Source organism: Cucumis sativus, chromosome 5 (genome assembly GCF_000004075.3).
Source record: "Cucumis sativus cultivar 9930 chromosome 5, Cucumber_9930_V3, whole genome shotgun sequence".
Classification (NCBI taxonomy): Eukaryota; Viridiplantae; Streptophyta; class Magnoliopsida; order Cucurbitales; family Cucurbitaceae; genus Cucumis; species Cucumis sativus.
The window spans coordinates 10,403,382-10,424,683 of record NC_026659.2 but is presented as its reverse complement, the minus strand read 5'-3'; the positions used below and the strand labels follow the sequence as shown (position 1 = coordinate 10,424,683).

The following is a 21,302-nucleotide window of genomic DNA, read 5'->3' as shown; positions in this document are numbered from 1 at the left end:
CTACTATCGAGAAATTATCTTCATTAGCCTGGATGAAGAGGAAGGTTATCAAATTTTCATTACACCAAAATAATGCCACAATCATTGACTAAGGGCAGTAGATCCTTAGGCAATTCCGAGGGAACTTTGATGGGAACAACACTGGCTTCATCAAATAGAGAAGAGTGATCAGCCCCTTCAACTTCTTCATTATTCTTGAAATCAAAACTATTTGGAAACGCCAGGGACCCCTCACTACTAACTCTAAATGGAGACTCCAAGGTCTTGGAGGTTAGTTTGTCAATGTCGGCACGACAAGGGAAGCCTCGCAACAAATTAACTTTAGGGTTAAAAATGGGGAGTTTCGAATATTTGAAATGCTTGACAGGAGAACCTGAGTTTACTGACCTGGAAAGACAGTTAGAAGTCTGGATTCTGGAGTTGCAAACCTCCAAAAGGTCAAGATTGTTTGCAAAGATAGAAGGCTTTGACTTATGCTTCCGAGAAGGGGCTGAAAATGGTAATTTAATGTCACAACCTCCATTCAACTCAGACTTCAGTAAGGCAGTCCATAAATTATTAAAAGATGTATGCTTCCGAGAATAGTGCTTCAGAATTTTCGAAGCATGTACTTGGAGAGCTTTGTCACCTTGTGAAGGATTAGTTTTGTTGCAGAAACCAGAAACTGAAGGAGAAGGATTTGTGGAGGCCAAAATAGGAAGTTGCCATTGGTTGGAGGAAAAGCTGTAATCTTTAATTACTTTTGAGGAAATCTCATAATTCTGCATAATAGTAATTAAAGGAGATTTACCCTTTTTTCTCTCACTACTCAGATTTACAGCTGCCAAATTAATGGGAAGTTGGTTAAAATCTGTGGGCCCCGGTTTCTTTTTAATACAGCTGTGACCAATAGGGCTTTCATTAATTAAAAGTGGAAACTGTCCAGAATCCCGCCTAATGGAGTTGGTTGCCACCTGTATAACTGAACCTTTCATCTTCTTCGACATCGGAGTGCTGGCCGGAAAATGTTCCAGAGATTGAAAAGGGTTTCTATATTTTGGTAAGGTTGCAAAAACTGATCTTGGTACATTAAGTACAGGTGGGAAGGAGGAGAGATCACACCCCTCATCGAGCAAAGCTTCTCTTACCCTTAGTCGATCAATGGAATTACTGTAAACGTCTTGTACACTGGAAGATTATCTGGAAAAAGCAGGGTTTAGAAACTCAAAATCTCCAAAATGTAGAAATATGTTTCCCCTCTTTAGGTCTAAAATTTCGATCGTTGAAGGAACAAATCCACACTGGTTTTTCTTGACATTATTATGAGCTTCACTACAATTGGTAAAATTGAGGGTTTCAGTGGCTATTTCTATGAGTCCTCCAAAATGGTCTCCAATTGCTTCAAAAATACTTCTACACCAGAAATCAAGAGGAAGGTTCTTCACTTTAATCCAACCTCCATAGCCTTTCAACACCAGTGGCCTGCTATGTTTTGCACTGTCCCATTTTTCAAATTTTAGGTGGAAATTGCCCCATTCCTGCCATTTACCTACTGCACCAATGAAGTCACTAAGGAAGCCTTGATCAAGACTGATAAGGGCGTTGTCATCATAAAGAAGGTTAAAAACAATGCTGAAATGGAATTTTGATTTCAGAAATTTGCGGATCAATCTCCAATCATCATAAGCAAAAAGAAATTTGATATAATCCAAAGGTTATCAACGTTAAGCTTAGCCACCTCATGGTTTTTAATTAACCATTGTTTTCTAATTGAAGGTGGATGACAAACTGAGACCTGTGAATGAACTTTATGATTGGGAGTCAGGCGAGGTTCCATTTTTCCAAATCTAGGTACTGATTGGTAGGAGATTTTGGATTTAACAGTAGCAGAATAACTTTGTTTTTCCACCAAAGGTTGGAAGGGAGCTTTAATAGAAATGGTCGAGAACCAACGGGAGTTGTCTATTATGTCTACATACCTTTCCAACATTCTACAGAAGAAAGACCAACCTTACATATTGACTCTTGAGCAGAATCTAAGGGTAGAGTGACCTCGTGAATAAGGCCAAATGTCCAGCTGAGGATCCACCCCGAGTTGGCTTGGAACTTGAAGATCTTCATTCACCCTTTGTCAATTTCACCATCTTTCTTGAAGAAACGGTCTACTGGCTTATTGAGGAGATCAGAATTAGTATGAAAAGTCCATCGGAGTTGAGCTTCGGAGATTGATATGGATTTGTTAGCTTCCACATCTTCAATGATAAAATCTTCTCTCTTTCCAAATACAATAATGAGATTGATTAACTTTGCAACTGGCAATTTCCATGTTGAGGGGCTCTTCGAAGAGGCTTGGCTAAACCAAGGAGAGAGGTGAAGGAGGAGAGAGGAGAGAACTTACCTTTTTCTTTCTTTTTTCATTTGTACAAAAATATGATATTAAAATTCAAAATACGTTGCATGACGTTTATAATATATGGATTCATCAAAACTTGCTGCCCGCCTTTACCTTTCCCTCCACGAGTAATGTTAGCACGAGAAATTTAACTTTGGAGGGGAAGGTGAGTTGCCTATGAAGAATTTTGGTAAGACTTATAATTTAAAATTTTACAAGGAACCATTGATAAAAAATACAAATTGCTCATCCTATTGGGCCGTTAGAGAAGGGATACTATCTCTCCTTTTCTATTTGTCCAAAAAATATTACTTTAACCTTTTTGATAAGAAACAAAATCATAGATAAACCAAAGAAGAAGCAAAAGAGAACATCTTAAGGGAAAGCGGTTGAGAAAACCCCTCCCCAAAGCACTAGTTAAGAAAAGCTTTCCAGTTGTCAAAAATCATTGAAAGACTAATTACAAAAAAATTGGTATGGTTAGTGCACCAGCACCATCATGAGGTTGTGTGTTTGAACAACAATCCAAAAAGAATCAAAAGAAGCGTACTTATCTTCAAAAACTCTACTATTCCTTTCTTTCCAAAGGCACCACAAAAGAGACCTAGTAGCACATCTCCAAAGAATTTTCCCTTTATCCCCAAAGGCATTACAATCAAGACCATCCGGCAGCCAGTCATCCACTTTGTTTGGAAGGCAGCAGCCCAACCCAAAAGGTCTAAACAGAAGGTTCCACCCCTTTTTAGCAAAATCACGATGCAAAAAAAAGTGATCAAGAGATTCCTCAGCTTTCAAGCAAAGGCAGCACATGGATGGGCCAAGCATGGTGTTTGCAAATTTCCTTTGGAGCTTATCATGAGTGTAAGTAGATTTGGTAGTAAACTTTCCAGAGGAGTCAAGCTTCCAGTTAAGGCGATCATGACCATCCACAGGAGTCCATGCATTTAAGACCTCCAAGAGAGCCACGAAATCACCCATTTATCTATCCAAAACATCTCTTCCAAGGCCCAAATTCCATGATTGACTAAAAGCACACCAGCAATTCTTTTTTATGGGAAATTGGAGCCAAAACTCCAAAACTCAAATTATCTTTTTATAACCCATAGGAAAACATTCTATTGGTTTTTGATGGAGCCGAGTAAAATCTTTATCTTTTGATTGGTTAAAATTAAGGTTATGGTTTTTGAAAGTAGAAATGGATGGGCGGTGGAAGATTAAAATCAGGCAACTTATTTCTTCAAATTAATGGGCTACCCATCATTGATAATTAAAGGCGGCAGCACACCCTTATATGTAATTTACATATGAAGAAGAAAATTGCAGAAGGTGGGTGAGGGTACTTCTTGCCAGAAGAGGAGAGATGTGTAATAGACTGAAAATTGAAGACTTAAGGTCAAAGTTCTTTAAATTCCAGCATGTAATTTTAATTGTGGGCAGAATGAGTTTCTTCTTGGGTCGAGGGCCTCTCTTATTGTTTATTTCAAGTTACCGAGTTATGGTACTTGGATGCAAATAATTCGTCCTGGACTATTTGGTAAAAGAGAATTGTAGTGTGAGTTTGGGTGTCTCTGCAATCTCCATCATAGCAGAACCTACAATTGCAGAAGATTGAGCGTAGTTCCAAGTTTGGGGTAAATCAGTATATTTCTTTCTTTTTCTCCTACTCTTTAATATTTGTTATTTTATGGTGAATAAATTATTTGGCTCTATCATGTGAAGTGAGGGTTTAAGATATAACATAGTTTATTCCACATTTATTTATATCTCGCATAAATTTCCAAGACATTTTTCCGAATAAATTGAAGATGCCAGGGAATATCTGTGCAGGGATTGAGGGTCACACCAACTATCCACTGAAAATCTAATAGCCTACCGAACGCCAACAACAAACTCAGTAAATGAAAAAGACTGCTCTTTATTTTTAAAATGCCAGCCTAAAGTCTGGTTTTCCTTCTTAGAATGATTTTGAGGACCAAGCATAAACGTCAACACCATAAATAGCCCCAATAATACGTCTCCAAAGGGCATTCTCTTCCTGACAGAATCTCCAGAGCCATTGCATAAGTAGAGCATTATTTTTTTGACAAAGAGAACCAATTCTGATGCCACCGTAAATAGTTGGAAGAGAGGTTAATTTCCAATTGACAAGGTGGGAAGTAGGGTTGTAGCAACCCCATCCCAAACAAAATATCTAATGACCGTTTCAAGGCGATTAATATGTTAATAGGAGCTTGCATCAAAGAGAAGTAGTAGTTTGAACAAGCACTAGTACAAAAGAGGACTCAACATGTTATTATCTTCACAAAATTGAGACTATCTTTGCTCTCTTGACTCTCCTTTGAATGTTTTTTATGTGGGGCTATGGGATCTAGTTATAATGGCAATATTTCATCAGTACTGATCTTATTGAGATCTTGCTGCTTTTGTCATTGGGGCCCCCTTGCTTTGTTTTTGTCCTTTATGTTGGTTGCTCATTTTCCTCTTTTCTTCATTTGTATTTTTTGATGTTCCCGTTCTCCTTTGTTTGGGTATCATCCGCATCCTTCTGATGCTTTGAATTATTCCAATCATCAATTAAATGACTGTATTATTTGTTGTATTTGCTGTATTGTTTTATCTAATGTGAAACCAGCCTCATGCGGTTTCCTCCGTCTCTAGTGGCAATGAACTCCAAGCCTTCGCTCGAAGCCCAAGGCCCAACTCTCTACATGGAATGGGCAGGCCATAATCTACTCTGTAGGCTGGACCAACCTCCAGCCACCTTAATGCCCCCGTTCGAGTTACAAGCTCACACTACCCAGCTCAGCGTATTGTTTTATCTAATGGAAAATCAGTCTTTTTTGTTTTTGGTTTATTTCTTGTATTGTTTTTTTCTTCAGTTTTATTTTTCACTATTTTGGCTGTGTTTGCACTTGGCTGTATTTGGACATTTTATTGTCTTCGGATTTTCTTTGGATATGATGTTGGCAGGTGTCATCCTAGTTGAGATGTCCAGGTGCGCCTCACCTGATCCCTTCCTCTCCCCCTCTTTTTAGGCTTCTCTATTATTCTCATTGTATAATTCTATTTGTACTTTGAATTTTACATTGTCCCTATTTCAAAAAAAAAAAATACAACAAATAATACAAGTGGGGAAGATTAATAGGCAACAACATCATATCTAAAGACAAGAAAAGAAAAGAATAAAAGTCACAATCAGAAGCCAAAAAGGCCAAAACAGAAGCCAATAGGAAAGACTAACACCTTAAAGAACACAGCAAGACAAGAAAAGAATAAAACTCACAATCAAAAAACAGAGAACCAAAGAGAACTAACAAAATAATGAAACCAAAACAAAGGAAACATCAACAAACAACTTCCAAGCAGCTGAAGCAAACCAAACAAAAACAACAATTCACCCACTCCAAAAGCTTTTAGTGAGATTAATACATCTTTTGACAAAAAAGGAGGAAAATAACAAAAGCAAAAGGTTAGAAGAGAGGGGAGAAAGAGACTGACACCTTGATGACAAGACTTTTCCTATAAATATTATGTATTGTCCATCATCAATATGAACCTGAGGATTCCGTAAATCGGCATAGGTCCGAGGAAAATGATGTAGTAATTTGCCTAACTAGAAAATGAAAGGAAAAGAATTAGTCCAACACAAATTAAATGATTATATATATGTGTATTTGAGGCTTCATTCATCTATACTTCAAATTAGAGAAAAATAATAGAAACAACAAAAACTTGCCGTGTGAAAGCCACTATCTTCAAGCTGGCGCTGGTGCCTCTTACTTAAGCCAGATATGCAACCAACTGATTGGTCAAGAAATGACCTTCCAGATACTCCCTTATTTTCTGATTCTGACTTCTTTTTTGAAGAATCTCCATCTACTGTTGGATTACTCAAAATTGTTCCAGTCTCAATATTTATAGGCAGAAGGGATGAACCAGTGGGCAAAGTATATTCTTCTCTAACTGAAGAATTTTCTACATCTGGAAGGACAGGGTACAGAGAAGACAAGGTTCCATCCAGACTATCTTGTTCACACTCTTCACAAGTTGAATTCAGAAAAAAATTCTTGCCGCTTTTAGCTTCTAAAAAACTCACAATATCTGAATGGCATGTCGAGCCATCAAATAATTCAACTGGAGGAGAACTTCCCAACTTGATGGATGGAAATTTTTTACATGCTTTAGAAACATCACAATCTTCGTCTGGATCTGATGGAATTGAATTGGATCGATTGTTGTATTGTCCATTCTCAATACAATCATCATGAGCCATTACATCTGATATCTATACACAAACCAAATCCTAATATATCAAAGAACAGCTAGATATCAACTAGTGATATCTATGAAACAGTTTTTTTTTCTCTTGAACATCTATGAAACACAGTTGAACCAAAAGTTGCATAAAATAGAGTGTGGCAGAATCCTTTTCTTAGCAAATAAAGAAATGAAACTCGGTGATGTCAAAAATATGGAAAAACAGAGAGAAGTTTTATTTTCAACGGAAATTAAAATGTAATACTAAAATTCAAGTCCCAGAAAAGGGAGGATAATAATTAACCAAAGTCAATAGATAATAAAGAACTCCCTAATTCACTTGAGTTGCAGAAAAAGTAACTACACAGGTATTTAGGCAATATAAACCATTCAGAGCTAAGAATTCAACCAAATGCACAGCTTTATTGTACCTCTGAAATTTTTCTTTCTATCAACTGTCCATGCAACCACTGATTATGGTTCCCAATTTAGTTCTTGCTCATAAGTGGACCAATGTTGTCATGCAAGGTTTAGTTTTTCACTAAAAAGCTTAATAGGGTGGTTTAAAAGGTTTGGATCTTCTATGCGTGTTTGTGGCGTATCTATGCATTTCATTGTGTGTCTCATATTACTTCTTTTTTTTTGGAAAAGGAGACTGCCTCTTTATTATTATTTCATAATAAACTTAAAGTAGGTTGCAACTGTCTCATATTAAAAAAATAATAAAAGAAGGGGGTGCAGATTTTTGCATGTCAGTCCGTGCTTCATATGCTGCGACTACTCGAAATATCTGGGATACAGTTCAGAAATTATATTTTAAAAGATAGAATGTCTCTTGTCTTTACTCTCTGCGTAAACAGGCTCTTGAGTGAAAACAGGGGACGATGGATGTCACTTCATACTTTAACAAATTGTCCCTAATTAGGCAAGAGATGGGTTTGTGTTGTAAAATTATCTAGGATTGTTCGTGTGGAGAAGTCCAATATTCCAAGATTAAGAAAGTTGATCGTGTTTATGATTTTCTAGCTGATTTGAACTCCAAGTTTGATGTAGTGCAAGGTCGTACATTGGGACAGAGGCCTATACCTTCTCTTATGGAAGTGTGTTCTAAGGTGCATCTAGAGAAAGGTAGACTCAATGCTATGAACTTAATGAGTGTATCTGCTACTGATTTTGTTGCTTTTAGTGCGAAATTATCTGGTTCTGATAATGACAAGCAAAATGGGAAATGAAACCCAGTGAGTGAACATTGCAAGAAACTTAGACATACGAAAGAACAATGCTGGAAGTTACAGGGTAGACCACTGATAGACCTCCTATACTCCAACAGTACAGCAGAAGAGGAAAAAACGTCACCATGCGCACGTGAAGAGCACATGATAAGACCTAGTAATAAGGGGGGTTAGTTACGTTTTCTTTTATAAATTAGAAGGGGGTAGGAGGGAAAATCAATTAGGATCTTAGAAGTGAAGATTCTTTTCTGTTCTTCCTTGAGAGAGAGGGAAATGGAGAGAGATTTATATTGTCACTATTTTTCTATTGATTGAATAATAATTAAGGTACCATCAAATTAGGATGTGTTCAGAAGATGTGGAGAAAACAGCATTTAGAACTCATGAGGGCCATTATGAGTTTCTAGTGATGCCCTTTGGGTTGACTAATGCTTCGGCAACGTTTCAATCTCTGATGAATACTGTGTCTAAGCCATATTTGCGAAAGTTTGTTTTGGTATTTTTCGATGACATCCTAATATACAGCAGCGACCTCGTGACTCATTTAAGTCACATGAAGATAGTTTTGGAGGTATTGAGGAAGAATGAGATGTATGCGAACAAGAAAAAATGCAGCTTTACAAAATCAAAGGTAGAATACTTGGGGCATATTATTTCGGGGAAGGGAATGGAGGTTGACCCAGAGAAAATAAGGGCTATTAAGACATGGCCTCCTCCGGTGAATGTGAGGGAGATACGGGGGTTCCTAGGGTTGATTGGCTATTATCGAAAATTTGTGCAACATTATGGCACAATTGCAGCCCCACTGACACAGTTGTTGAAAATAGGGGGATTCAAGTGGACTGAAGAAGCTCATGAGGCTTTTATAAAACTCCAGCAGGCTATGATGACTCTTCCCATTTTGGCTTTACCGGATTTTAGTATACCATTTGAGATAGAGATGGATGCTTCAGAATATGGATTGGGAGCCGTGTTAATGCAGAATAAACAACCTATTGCTTATTAAAGCTATACTTTGGCAATTTGAGATAGAGCTAAACCAGTCTATGAGAGGGAGTTGTTGGCAGTAGTGATGGCGGTACAGAGGTGGCGTCCGTATTTGTTGGTCAGAAGGTTTTTGGTGAAGATGGACCAACGATCACTCAAGTTTTTGTTAGAACAAAGAGTGATACAACCACAGTATCAAAAATGGATATCTAAGTTATTAGGGTACTCATTCGAAGTCATGTATAAGCCTGGCCTTGAGAATAAGGCAGCGGATGCACTATCCAGAATTCCCCCTTTGGTTCAGTTGAATCAGTTGACAACACCAAATATAATTGATGTTTCGATGATTAAAGAAGAGATGAATAATGATGAGAAGCTGCAGAAAATTAGGAGGGAGATAGAGGAAAAAGGAGCAGACCCGATGATGTAATTCAAAGTTGGATTGATTTTTCAAAAGAATTCTCTGCCAATAATGGCTAAGATAAGGGGTATTTATTGAGAATTTGTAAGTAGTTACAATTAGTTGAAATAACTGTTTATGAAACAGCCTTAACTGTTAAACAGTTTAACTGTTTAAACTGTTTTACTAACTAACTACAGCTGTTTAACCATAGCTTTATTCTATATTACATCATTCCACCCCCTTAGCATCAAACTCGTCCCGAGTTTGTCATGAAAGTTGAAATCCATATGGTGCAATGGAGTATGACCAAACCAACCTCCTACATTTTGGACAAAAATATTGTGATCGAAGGGATAAAATCGAGACAAAAAATCAAATATGGCCACTAAAAGATGAATCTCTCCATCGGCCATAAACCCAAAAGAGACGTTCCCTTCAATCTCATTTAAAGCCGTCTTCAAAGAATCAATTTCAAAAGAATAAACTTTTGAAGAAAATCCTTCGTTAATCTTTTTCGTTATAGGGAGTAAGACTACCTTTCTTCCCATCCATTGAAACTCATATGTATTTTCTCTCCCTTTGTGTAATGATTGAGTATCATACTGCCAAGGTCTTCCTAGTAGGAGATGGCATACATCCATCTCAATGACATCACAAACAATTTGGTCTTTGTAGGCGTTTCCAATGGAGAGAGGGACTGTACAGATTTCGCTGACCGTGGCTTCTCCTCCTTTTCTCACCCAACCTATCTTGTAAGGGTTTGGATGTGCTTCAGCCTTTAGATTCAAGACTGTTACTAATTTCTTTGCTACGAAGTTTTCACTGCTGCCGCTGTCTATGATTACATCACATACTCTTCCGTTTATGGTGCATCTTGTCTTGAAAAGACAGTGGCGTTGCAGGTTCTTTTCTTCCTTGGGCGTAATTAGTAACCGTTGGATAACACAAGAGACCCTTTCCCCATCATCTGCTTCAATCAGTTCAGTTTCTTCCTCTGCTTCTATACTGTCTTCACTTGTCTGTCCTCCTTCTTCGGCTATTGCAATGGTTCTTCTTTGCGGACAGTTGTTGGACAGGTGGCCAGTTTGGCCACATCGGAAGCATTTTCCTAATGACGGGCGGGAGTAGTTGTTCTGACCACTAGGCTTGAACGTCTGTTCTTTCTTTCTTTCAACGGCTACTTCTTGATTATCAATCTCTTTCCCTTTTGCTTTTGTTGAGGTTGAAGGTTGGTCGTTTGTTTTGCTTTTTGTCGAATTTGTTTCCCATGCTGATCTTCTATTTAGATTCTTGGATCGAATTGCAATCATCTCCTCTACCGTTTCTGCAAATGATATTGCTTCAGACAGGAAACGAAATGGTTGTAGTCTGACCTTTTCCTTGATGTCGAATCGAAGGCCTCCCACAAATCTTGCAACCTGGTGCTGTTCATTTTCGCTTAGGTTTGTTCTTGCACTCAGGCGGTGGAATTCTTCAATGTACTCAGCTACTGTCCGGACACCTTGGCGGCAGTTTTGGTACTGATTGTATAAAGTTTGTTCGTAGTTTGGTGGTAAGAATCTTGCCTTCAATAATTTTTTCATCTTTTCCCATGAGCGAACCGGTTGTTTCCCGCATCTTTGTCTATTGATTTCTAACTGATCCCACCAAGCTGATGCACCAGCCCTTAATTTTAAGGCTACTAGGTGGACTTTCTTGCGTTCAGGCGTATCCATGTAGTTGAAGAAGTTTTCAGTACTCTTTATCCAGTCCAAGAATGCTTCTATGTTTCGTTTGCCATCATACATGGGAAGGTCAATCTTCATCTTATAATCGTGGTATTCTCCTCTTCTGGCCTCAATTCTTTGGTTATTTCTTCCTGCTCGTGCTTCATCATTGAAGTTCCACATGTTTCCTTGTTCATCCCCGCTTGAAGAATCATCTTCTTGGGTTTCTTGCCAAGCTTCTTGATCTTCTTGAAAGTCTTCGTCAAGCTGTTGTGTGTCTGTATAGCGTAACCGGGTCTCCTCCTTTGAAGTCCTCGTGGATTGTTCATGTTTCTAACGTATCCCCTTGCTCGCCGGCCTCTTGTTTCACCAAAACGTTGGTCGTTTTGGAAGTTAATTTCATTCCGTGGTGGTGGCTGTGGGAATTCTCCTCTTCGGTTTAACAGTTCGACACTTTCCATCAACCTATCAAATTTGTTGTGGAGATCTCCCAAAGACTCTTCAACAGCCAGCAAGCGAACTGTTGATGTCTTTGGAGAGAGGACGGTGATTTCCTCCGCCGCTTCTTGCACACGGTTTTCCCCCGTGGCAGGGTTGTTAACTCTTCGGTCAGCCATTCCGTCCCAAGAATCGGGGCTGCTCTGATACCAATTTGATGTAATTCAAAGTTGGATTGATTTTTCAAAAGAATTCTCTGCCAATAATGGCTAAGATAAGGGGTATTTATTGAGAATTTGTAAGTAGTTACAATTAGTTGAAATAACTGTTTATGAAACAGCCTTAACTGTTAAACAGTTTAACTGTTTAAACTGTTTTACTAACTAACTACAGCTGTTTAACCATAGCTTTATTCTATATTACATCACCCGAACAGTAAGTACTCAATGAAGCAAGATATGTTGATGTATAAAGGTCGTGATAGACCCCCAATTATACACCAGTACAGTAGAAGGAAAAAGAAGAAGGTTAACCGCACGTGCTAGGAGAATAGCCTTAGTTTTAATATTGTTAGTAGATGCTCCATAATAAAATAATAGAGCATAAGTAGGAGTTTGTTATGGAGAGAGAAAGTTAGTTAGAGTATAAATAGGAGTTGGGTATGGAATATAAATAGGAGTCTGTTGGGAGGGAGAAGGGTGAAGAATTAAGGCTGCAATATTCCTTGAAAGAGAGGAAGGGCAGGGGGTTAGGGTTCTTTATATTTTCTTTTACTGCTTTGAGATTGTAATTCTGTTGCAAATATCAATAAATAGAAACACTACATCAGTGTTCTATCAGGTCGCTTAGTGATTACGAAGACTTCCAAACTAATTCCAGTGATTTTACATACATATCATGACTCGGTATTTTGAGGGTATTCAGGGTTCTTGCAAACTTATAAAAGAATGACAGGAGAACTATATTGGGAGGGAATGAAGCAAGACGTCAAGAAATACTGTGAGGAATGTTTGATATGTCAGCGTAACAAGGCATTAGCGTTGTCTCCAGCTGGGTTGCTAACGCCACTAGAAGTTCCTAATAGAGTATGGGAAGACATTTCCATGGATTTTGTGGAAGGGCTGCTGAAAGCCAATGGATTGGAAGTAATATTTGTGGTTGTGGATCGCCTCAGTAAGTATGGACATTTTCTGCCACTTAAACATCCTTATACTACTAAAACTGTCTCTGATATCTTTGTTAAGGAAATCGTTCGATTACATGAGTTTCCAAAATCCATAGTTTCGGACAGAGAAAAGGTATTCTTGAGTCATTTTTGGAGGGAGCTGTTCAAACAGGCGGGAACACGATTGAACTATAGTACGGCATATCATCCTCAAACTGGCGGTCAAGCAGAAGTGATAAATCAGGGTGTAGAGAGTTACTTGCGCTGTTTTTGTGGGGAGAAACCAAAGGAATGGGCAAAATGGTTACATTGGGCAGAATTTTAGTATAACACTACCTACAACCGTTCCTCGGGGATCTCTCCTTTTCAAGCTGTGTATGATAGATTACCTCCTCCTCTGATCTATTATGGAGAACGGGACACACCAAACTCGTCACTGCATGAGCAGCTGCAGGAGAGGGATGTAGTGCTGGGGGTTTTGAAAGAACACTTACGGCTGGCACAGGATAAGATGAAGAAGTACGCTGACTTGAGAAGAAGGGAGGTCCAATATGAGGTTGGGGAATTGGTGCTATTAAAGGTGAGACCCTATAGGCAAACTACGGTGAGGAAGAAAAAGAATGAAAAACTATCGCCTAAGTTTTTCAGACCTTATAAAATTTTAGACAGGATTGGACCAGTGGCTTGTAAACTAGACTTGCCAGCAAGTGCAGCTATCCATCATGTTTTTCATGTCTCCCAATTAAAAAAGGTCATCGGCCCTCATACGGAAAATAGGGATGAGATTCCTATGTTGACCGAGAACTATGAGTGGAAAACTGTACCGGAGGAAGCGTACGGGTATCTGAAGAATAAAACGGGCAGTTGGGATGTAAGCTGGAAGGGGCTGCCTTGACACGAAGCTACATGGGAGTTGTATGAGGATATTCAGCAGCGTTTTCCAGACTTCCACCTTGAGGATAAGGTGAATTTGGAGAAGGAGTGTCATGATAGACCTCCTATACTCCAGGAATACAGTAGAAGAGAAAAAAACGTCATCACGCGCACGTGAAGAGCACATGATAAGACCTAGTAATAAGGGGGGTTTGTTACGTTTTCTTTTATAAATTAGAAGGGGGGTAGGAGGGAAAGTCAGTTAGGATCTTAGAAGTGAAGATTCTTTTCTGTTCTTCGTTGAGAGAGAGGGAAACGGAGAGAGATTTATATTGTCACTATTTTTCTATTGATTGAATAATAATTAAGTTACGAATTCCATTAAAGAAGAGGTTCCCATCAACCATCAATGGCAGAAGACGTCCTCCAAATGACAAGCCCAACCTTGGTCGGGCTCTAATGAATGCATCAACAAGTGAATAGTCAAAGAAACCATGGATAGTTGATTCAAGGGCTACAGATCATTTGCTGGTAATGAAAAGATTTGGATTGCAAATGGGTGCTTTCCTCCTATTGCGGACAAGGATCATATATCTCCCTTAGATGGTTGAAGTTTATAAAATGTGCTACATGTAACCAAAATGTCCTACAGACATGGCCCATGGCAGTAGCAAACTTGGTCAGACTAGGATAAAACTGACTGTAAAGGTTGCTGGTTGGTAAATTAAAACTTAGACACCAAAGATACAAGAAATTAAAAAATCAAAGCTACTCATAAAGACTTCAAAAGAATCAGAGAAGGTAATAATACAAGTAAAAACAAGAAAGGCCAGGAACATCAATATGTCCGTACATCATCAACACATTGAATAAAATTAAAAAGAAGAATCTGCCCTTCTATCACTCACATCTTGATATTCTTTGTCAAAAAATGGAGGACTTGGTATGAAAAATCTTCATTGAAGGTCTTTGTTGCAATATTTTGGAACAAGTTTTATATTTTTTTTAAAATAAAGTTGTGGCCTATTAGTTTGGACAGCAACAAAAGAACCTCAAATTTCACTACTAAACAGACCGTTGATAGGGTTATATGTTTTTACCTCTAGATAGTGTATTCATTCTAGGGAATTGTTCTAAATATTCTTCTCCTTCAAATGTTTTTCAAAAGGGGAAAATAACCAGAGTATCCTTCAAAAAACGATAAATTGTTTTTTCATATATCCAAAGGCCGAAAATGTTAAATCTTTCTCCAAAATCTCATAATCATATACTGGACATTGATAAAAAAAAAAAAAAAGATTGTGACCAAGCAACCTTCTACAGAGGAAAACTTAATGTTCATACCAACAAGGTAATTTGATGAAGTAAGAATCAAAACTGCAAACTGGAAACATAACAAAAGAACAACTTCACCTTCAATAGACAAAATACTACAAAGTTCAAAGAGATTACCTTAATGAGCAACTTCGGTCGAATCGGGATGGTTGCAGTGGCATATTTACCAAGTTCAAACAGATTACCAGCAAATTTGTGCTTTGTTCTTAGGCACAGTTTTGGTAGCATGGAGAGAACATAATGGGACCTGAGACAGAAGAGATGATGCGCTAATCTACTAGTCTGAATTTGGTATTTCGCCATAATTTCAAGCAGTTCATAGTAAGAAATGGTAATGCCTCATGGGTTCGACCCTTTAACCCACACCATTCTCGCACGCTCTCTCGATGGTCGATACGCAATACAAAAACTACACTTCTCTGTTCGACACCTTTCAAGGTTAGAGGTTAAATGCGTAATTTTCTATTTTGGGAAATTTTCAAAGTTAAGAAAACTCCAAAAGAATTTACCGCCCAGAAAAGAAGTTTTTAAAAATGTTATGATTTTAATAAAGGCCAAATAATGATAAATGGCAAATTTTAATATCATGTTTAAAAAATAAAGGAAGTTGGTATGGATGAGGAAAAAATAGAGGATAATTTACATAAATATATTCAAACCTAAAAATATTTATATGCCATGTAACAAAAATTTAAAGTTCATTTAGCCACCATTGTTTTTTTATAAATTATAGATTTATCTTTTATTATTTATGAATATTGCGGGACTAATCTTCATGTGAGATTCGTGTTTGGAATCGAAGGGTCATTTTGAAATCAGAGATTGATTAGAAAGATTTTGAAGAAGTTGTTTTTACAGAGTATGAGTTTTGAAGAGTTAGGCATTTCGAGGGATCGCGTGGAAGTTAATCGACACAATGAAGAAAGTGGCGATCAAGAATAAGTAGGTGTTTTGATGTTCAACGTGAGATGAAGTCAGGCGAGAAGAGTTAGGATTTTTCTGGAAAATTTTCTATTTTTGCTTAATTAGTAGTCCACGTGTAAGAATTAAGGTTAAGTATGGCTATGATAAATATTAAACTCACATGTGTGGCACTTCAAGTTGGAACTAAGAAAGAGTTTAGCCAGTTAATATCAAATCATTGGAGCCCATGATCTATAGGTCCATTAGGTTCCCTCGCTAGCTCATAAGAAATCAACTTAGAACATTATGATAGAATAATTTGAATTGTTTGAATTAGGTAAAGAGAGAGAAACCGACATATATATTTGATAGAACCGTCGTTTATAACTTAAGATAGAGTTTCATATTTTAATGTGATTTAAATATTACAAATATGAATATGGATTCATATTTGGAAGATCAGAATTGATGGAAAAGGTCAAAGTTGTAAAAAGTCAGAATTGTTGACTTTTAACTTTGAAAGTTCAAACTTTAACCGACTTTATATTCAAATGTGATCTGAATTTTGAAAAAATGAATGTGAATTTATACTCGGGAGGTCAAAGTTAGTCAAGACGGATAAAATGGTAAAAATTCAAAATGTTGACTTTTAACTTTTTTAAATGTCAAACTACCATATTACCCTTGGAAACACATTGGAGGTAGTTAACAAATGGCTTCATGCATGTGAGACACCTATTTGGTGATATGTCAAGTATGGAGAATGGAAGCTCACTACATATAATGTTTGCATGTAGTTTTCTTATAAAAGGAATGGATTGTAAATGAAAGTTCTGTTTTTTTTGTTGAAATTGATTTTTTAATTTGGAATTGCAAAATCAAACCAAAATTTATTTTCTCTCCACAAGTTCTCAAAGCCAAGTTCATCCTCCTAAATCCATCTCTCTCACTATTTTCTCCACCGTTCGAGTCCCACAACTCAGTTCTAAGCCCGGAGACTAGCGGGTCAATGCTATTGGTAGTCCTATTTTCAAATACGTGATGAGATTACGATAATAGAATAGCATCAAATGTGAGATTTCTATTAACCCTATTTTTGTTTCATTTTAGAGTTGTAATGCATGTTAATCACTAAAGTGTTTAGTTGCAATTAGAGTAAAATTCGATCTTTATTCCGCTACACATGTCTACCACACTACCATCATATTTAATGATTATTACAAGTACTATGGAGGCACAAACTTTGGAAGAACATCAAGCGACCTATTCATCACTACGCCTTATGATTATGATGAACTACTCGATGAATATGGGAACTCAAATCAACCCAAATTGGGGCATCTCAAACAACTCTATGCATCCATCAAATTGGAAGATAAGATCCTCACAAATGGCACTCGCTCGAACCAAGATTATGGTAGTTCTGTCACTTTAATGAAGTTCTCCAACCCATCAACAGGGGAGAGGTTTTGCTTCTTAAGCAACACAGATGGTAGCAATGATGCAACCATAGGTTTGTAAGCATATGGAATATATTTTTTGCCAGCTTGGTCTGTGAGCATTCTTGATGGTTGCAACAAGGAGGTTTACAATACTGCAAAGGTTAATTCCAGAACATCTATATTTGTGAAGAAAGAATGCAAAACTCACATAGACTTGGGCTCCGGAGCCCATGAGCAACACACTACAAGAAATTGGTAAATTTAAGGCACACACTCTTTTGGAACAAAAAATGCACTACAATTGATGTCAACGACTACTTATGGTACATGATAAATGTTGGAACCAATGCAACATCTTCCCCTCAGAATGCGACTCTTCAAGTGAACACAAAAGGTCACCCACGCTTTTGTAAATAAAAGGTATGTCGAGTCACAATAGAGGAACATTAGGAAAATTTTTGTGTTTAAGAAACCTATTATTCTAAAATCAAGAAACAACGTAATAACCCTTTTGAGTGCCACGGTCAAACTGAATAATTACGGTGTATTTTATGACACAATGCCAACATGAATTAAGGGAGGTCCTATTCATTTAGTTGGAGATGGAAATGCCACGATTGATTTGTCCTCAAGTTTATAGTCTTATAAGGTTGGATTGAATGGAGAAATGAAAAAACTTTACAACCTGAGGTTCTTGTAGAGAACAAAATGTTGAGCATTGCATAAAAATTCTATTGGAAGACGAATGACATGTTACAAAAATAGCTTCAAGACTCCTTTAGGAACTGACTCAATAACATTGGACATGCAATGAATAGGAAAAGGCCAAGCTTGGGTAAATGGGGTAAGCATAGATCGATTTTGGCCTTCTTTTATTGCCAACAATGACAACTGCAGTGCAAATTGTGACTGCAGAGGTGCATACAATCCTAACAAATGTGTTGGGAATTGTGGGAATCCTTCTCAAAAATGGTATTACGTTCCAAGATCATTTCTTTCAAAGGACATGAACACATTAATTTTATTCGAAGAAATCGAAGGAAATCCTTAAAAAGTGTCAATTCAAATGATTACTATAGAAACTATTTGTGAAAATACGAATGAAGGAAACACCTTAGAGTTGTCTTGTGAAGGAGGACATATCATCTATGAAATTCTATTTTCTAGCTATGAAAATCCAAAAGGAAAGTGTGGTTGCTTTAGTAAAGCCTTATGGGATGTGACAAAAAACAATCAATTGGTGGGAAAAGCTTGCATTGGTATGAAAAGTTGTACAATTAATGTATCTGCAATGACTTTTGGAGTAGACAGTGTTAATAACTTGTCTGCCAAACTAGCAATTTAAGTATTCTGCTGAAATAATTGAGCACTGTATGTTTGTATATATAAAGTGGCTTTGAAAATTTTCAAGGTAAAAGTAAGATTTTTCTTTTGGTCAATCAAGCATATACACAAAAAATTCTTTTTGTCATAGCTTCAACTATTAGCTACAATGACTACCACACTCCCTCCCAGATCACTTACTTTCAATTTGAGAGACGGTGTGAAGTCAACCGATATCGGTCTCTTCTGAATGACACCACCTAACACTTGCTACAGAACACTTTAAAAATACTAAATAACTTTAATAGTTTAAACTTAAGCAACATACCAAAACAATAATAATAGATTAAACAAACTTTTTTACATAATTTCTGAAAACAAGTTAAGGCTAAATGCCAAGAATTATAGGCGACGTTCAAAACAACTAAATCAAACAACTTAACTAACTTTGATTTAACATGTGTACATGACATGACTTGACTTAAAGTATTAATCAAAAGTAACAAAACCTATAACAAATTGGCACACCCGACTGGTGATGATGGGTCAGGATTTCGGATCACAATCTCTTCTTGGAAAGTTAAAAACATTTAGAAAGGATGAGCTAAATAGCTACGTGAGTGACAAGTTTTATAAAACATACTTTTAAAATAAATTAACTTTAAGATTAGTCTTTTGCATAAATAATTCATGAAACATAGCATGAAGGATAGAATTCTTAAAACCTCTTTCTCGATAAACTATTTCTGCTTTTAAATAAAAAATTTATCTTCCAATAACTCGTTTTGTTTATAAAATAAACCTTCTATTATTGTCTCTAATTGAGGGTTGGATTTCTGTGTGAAATTGGTGATACAACTATATGCATAGCTTGTGATATGTTGAGATGATGATTACTTGTATAGCCTAAGGTTTATTATATTAGGCTAAGGAGTAAAGGATAATTATTTTCACATGCATACAGTGGGAATTGCCTATGATTGCTGTGAAGTATGACGTTTGTTTACATATTTATTGTGAATTAGACTTTGATGGTTTACTATGAGTCCATTATTGATGAATTATTTGCTTAGCTTATGGGTTACTGTGATAATTGTTCAGGATAGTTATTTGTATAGCCTAAGGGTTACTGTAATAATTGTGATAGATAACTATTGTCTTAGTCTTGAGTTACTAATAACTTGTGAAGGGTAGCCATTGGTTTGCAACTTGAAGGCTACTATGGAATGTGTAAAGGGCAATAATTGTGTAACTTGTTGTAAATCTCTTGGTCTATTTTATTTTATTTTTTATGTGAAAGGAATAAAAGAAAAATGAAAATTAAGGGTATATATATATATATTATATTTAATGGTTTTTATTAAATAAAATAAAGAGAAAAGAAAAGAAAAAGGGAAGAGGATTTGTACATTCGGTGCTTTGCCTATAAAAGAAATCTCCCACCGCTAATCTTCTTTCGAACATTTCTTTACCATTTCTGCACAAATTTTTAGAGGGACTTCAAAGGGAAGAAGGCCGAATAAGGAATAAGAAGAAGTTCAAGAAGTGTTTGTTGAAGAAGACAAAGAGTTTGCAAGACCAACTTCACTATAGTTCCCTAACCCATCTCTGGTTTTTTATTGATTCTGAGCTACACAAACAAAATTAAGAGGTGAGGTTTAAATTTACTGAAAGCTAATTCATTTTCAAACAAATTTTATGAAGAAAACTTGAGCAAATTCTGATGTTCATTGGGTGAATTTGGACAAAGAAAACAGGGCAGATGGTTTTCATGCAAAATCAAGAGATTTCTAATTTGTTTTGTATTTCAGGGTGTACCGGTGGTGTTAGGATCTCTATTTGATATGGTTGGAAATATTATTAAATATAATACAACTTTCATGAAGAAATCATGAACCAAAAATGACTAAAAATAAGTTAAATTGTTGGGACAATTTAAAGGGGTCGTGGTACGTGCAATTATTGGAGTCGTTCAGTTTCGAGAGATACCTAAGATTATACACAGGGAATCAGATTTACATATCTTGAGGTAAGTTTTAGAGGACCTAAAAATGAAGATTTTGACATCAAGAAATCTCATTTTGGTTAAGTTGTGGAAGAGTTATGATCATTTGAATTTTGTGCTGCGAATGTGGAAAATTCTGAGAAATGTGTCGAGTATGATTTATTATTTTTTTAAGGATAGACTTCTTTAGCATTATCCTTATTGAGCCATGTCAAGTATAACATTTAATGATCATAATATTTAGGTTTCTAATACTCGGTTCTGGTTGTTTGATAGGCCAAGAGGAAATAGGTCGAATTTACACATTGGAAAACTAGTCTTAGACTGTGAGTGACCAAAACCAGTTTTGAAAATATTTTTTTCTCCTAATTATTAATTATGATTGACTGATCTACACGTTTATTTACAAGCTTTGAAAAGCATTTGAATTCCATGATTATTTTCAAGTATGATTTTCGAGACTAGATTTCTTAATGAAAATTTATGCTAGCACGTGATTATTGAACGTCTGGAAAGTATTTGAACCACTATGTTACAAACAAAGCATGAGTTACCAAGTTTTTTTTTTAAGAATTACAACTTTTCACGAACAATCTAAGTAAGCTTGAGCTTTACGAAAGATAAAGATAGCAGACATGTTTTAATGTTTTCATATGATTTTTCAGATGTTTCCATTATTTACATGATTGAGTTGTTGAGTCCGAGGCTATATGGTACTGTGTGCACACATGTTAGATTTTGTTGTTGACATTGAGTGTACTCTGTAACAACGATGTTGTCGTGAGTGCTGGGCAGACTCCACTACGACAAAGACGATGGGAGTGTTGGGTGGGCTTCACTACATCGTAGAACTTGTAAACGT

General features: G+C 36.7%; 1 protein-coding gene across 2 annotated transcripts in view; it reads right to left on the bottom strand.

Moving 5' to 3' along the window:
• LOC101221994 (ATP-dependent DNA helicase homolog RECG, chloroplastic) overlaps window positions 1-15,178 on the bottom strand; it is a 44,595-nt gene extending 29,417 nt beyond the window's left edge. Inside the window, exons 1-3 of one of the 2 annotated variants that reach the window (XM_011661536.2) lie at window positions 14,885-15,178; window positions 6,108-6,656; window positions 5,872-5,984 (exon numbers count right to left, since the gene is read on the bottom strand). In XM_011661536.2, the coding sequence (XP_011659838.1) occupies window positions 5,872-5,984; window positions 6,108-6,656; window positions 14,885-15,070 (848 nt within the window). In that variant the 5' untranslated portion in view covers window positions 15,071-15,178. The remainder of the gene's footprint in view (window positions 1-5,871; window positions 5,985-6,107; window positions 6,657-14,884) is intronic. The other variant, XM_031886432.1, reaches the window with a different exon arrangement.
• Window positions 15,179-21,302: the final 6,124 nt, after the last annotated feature.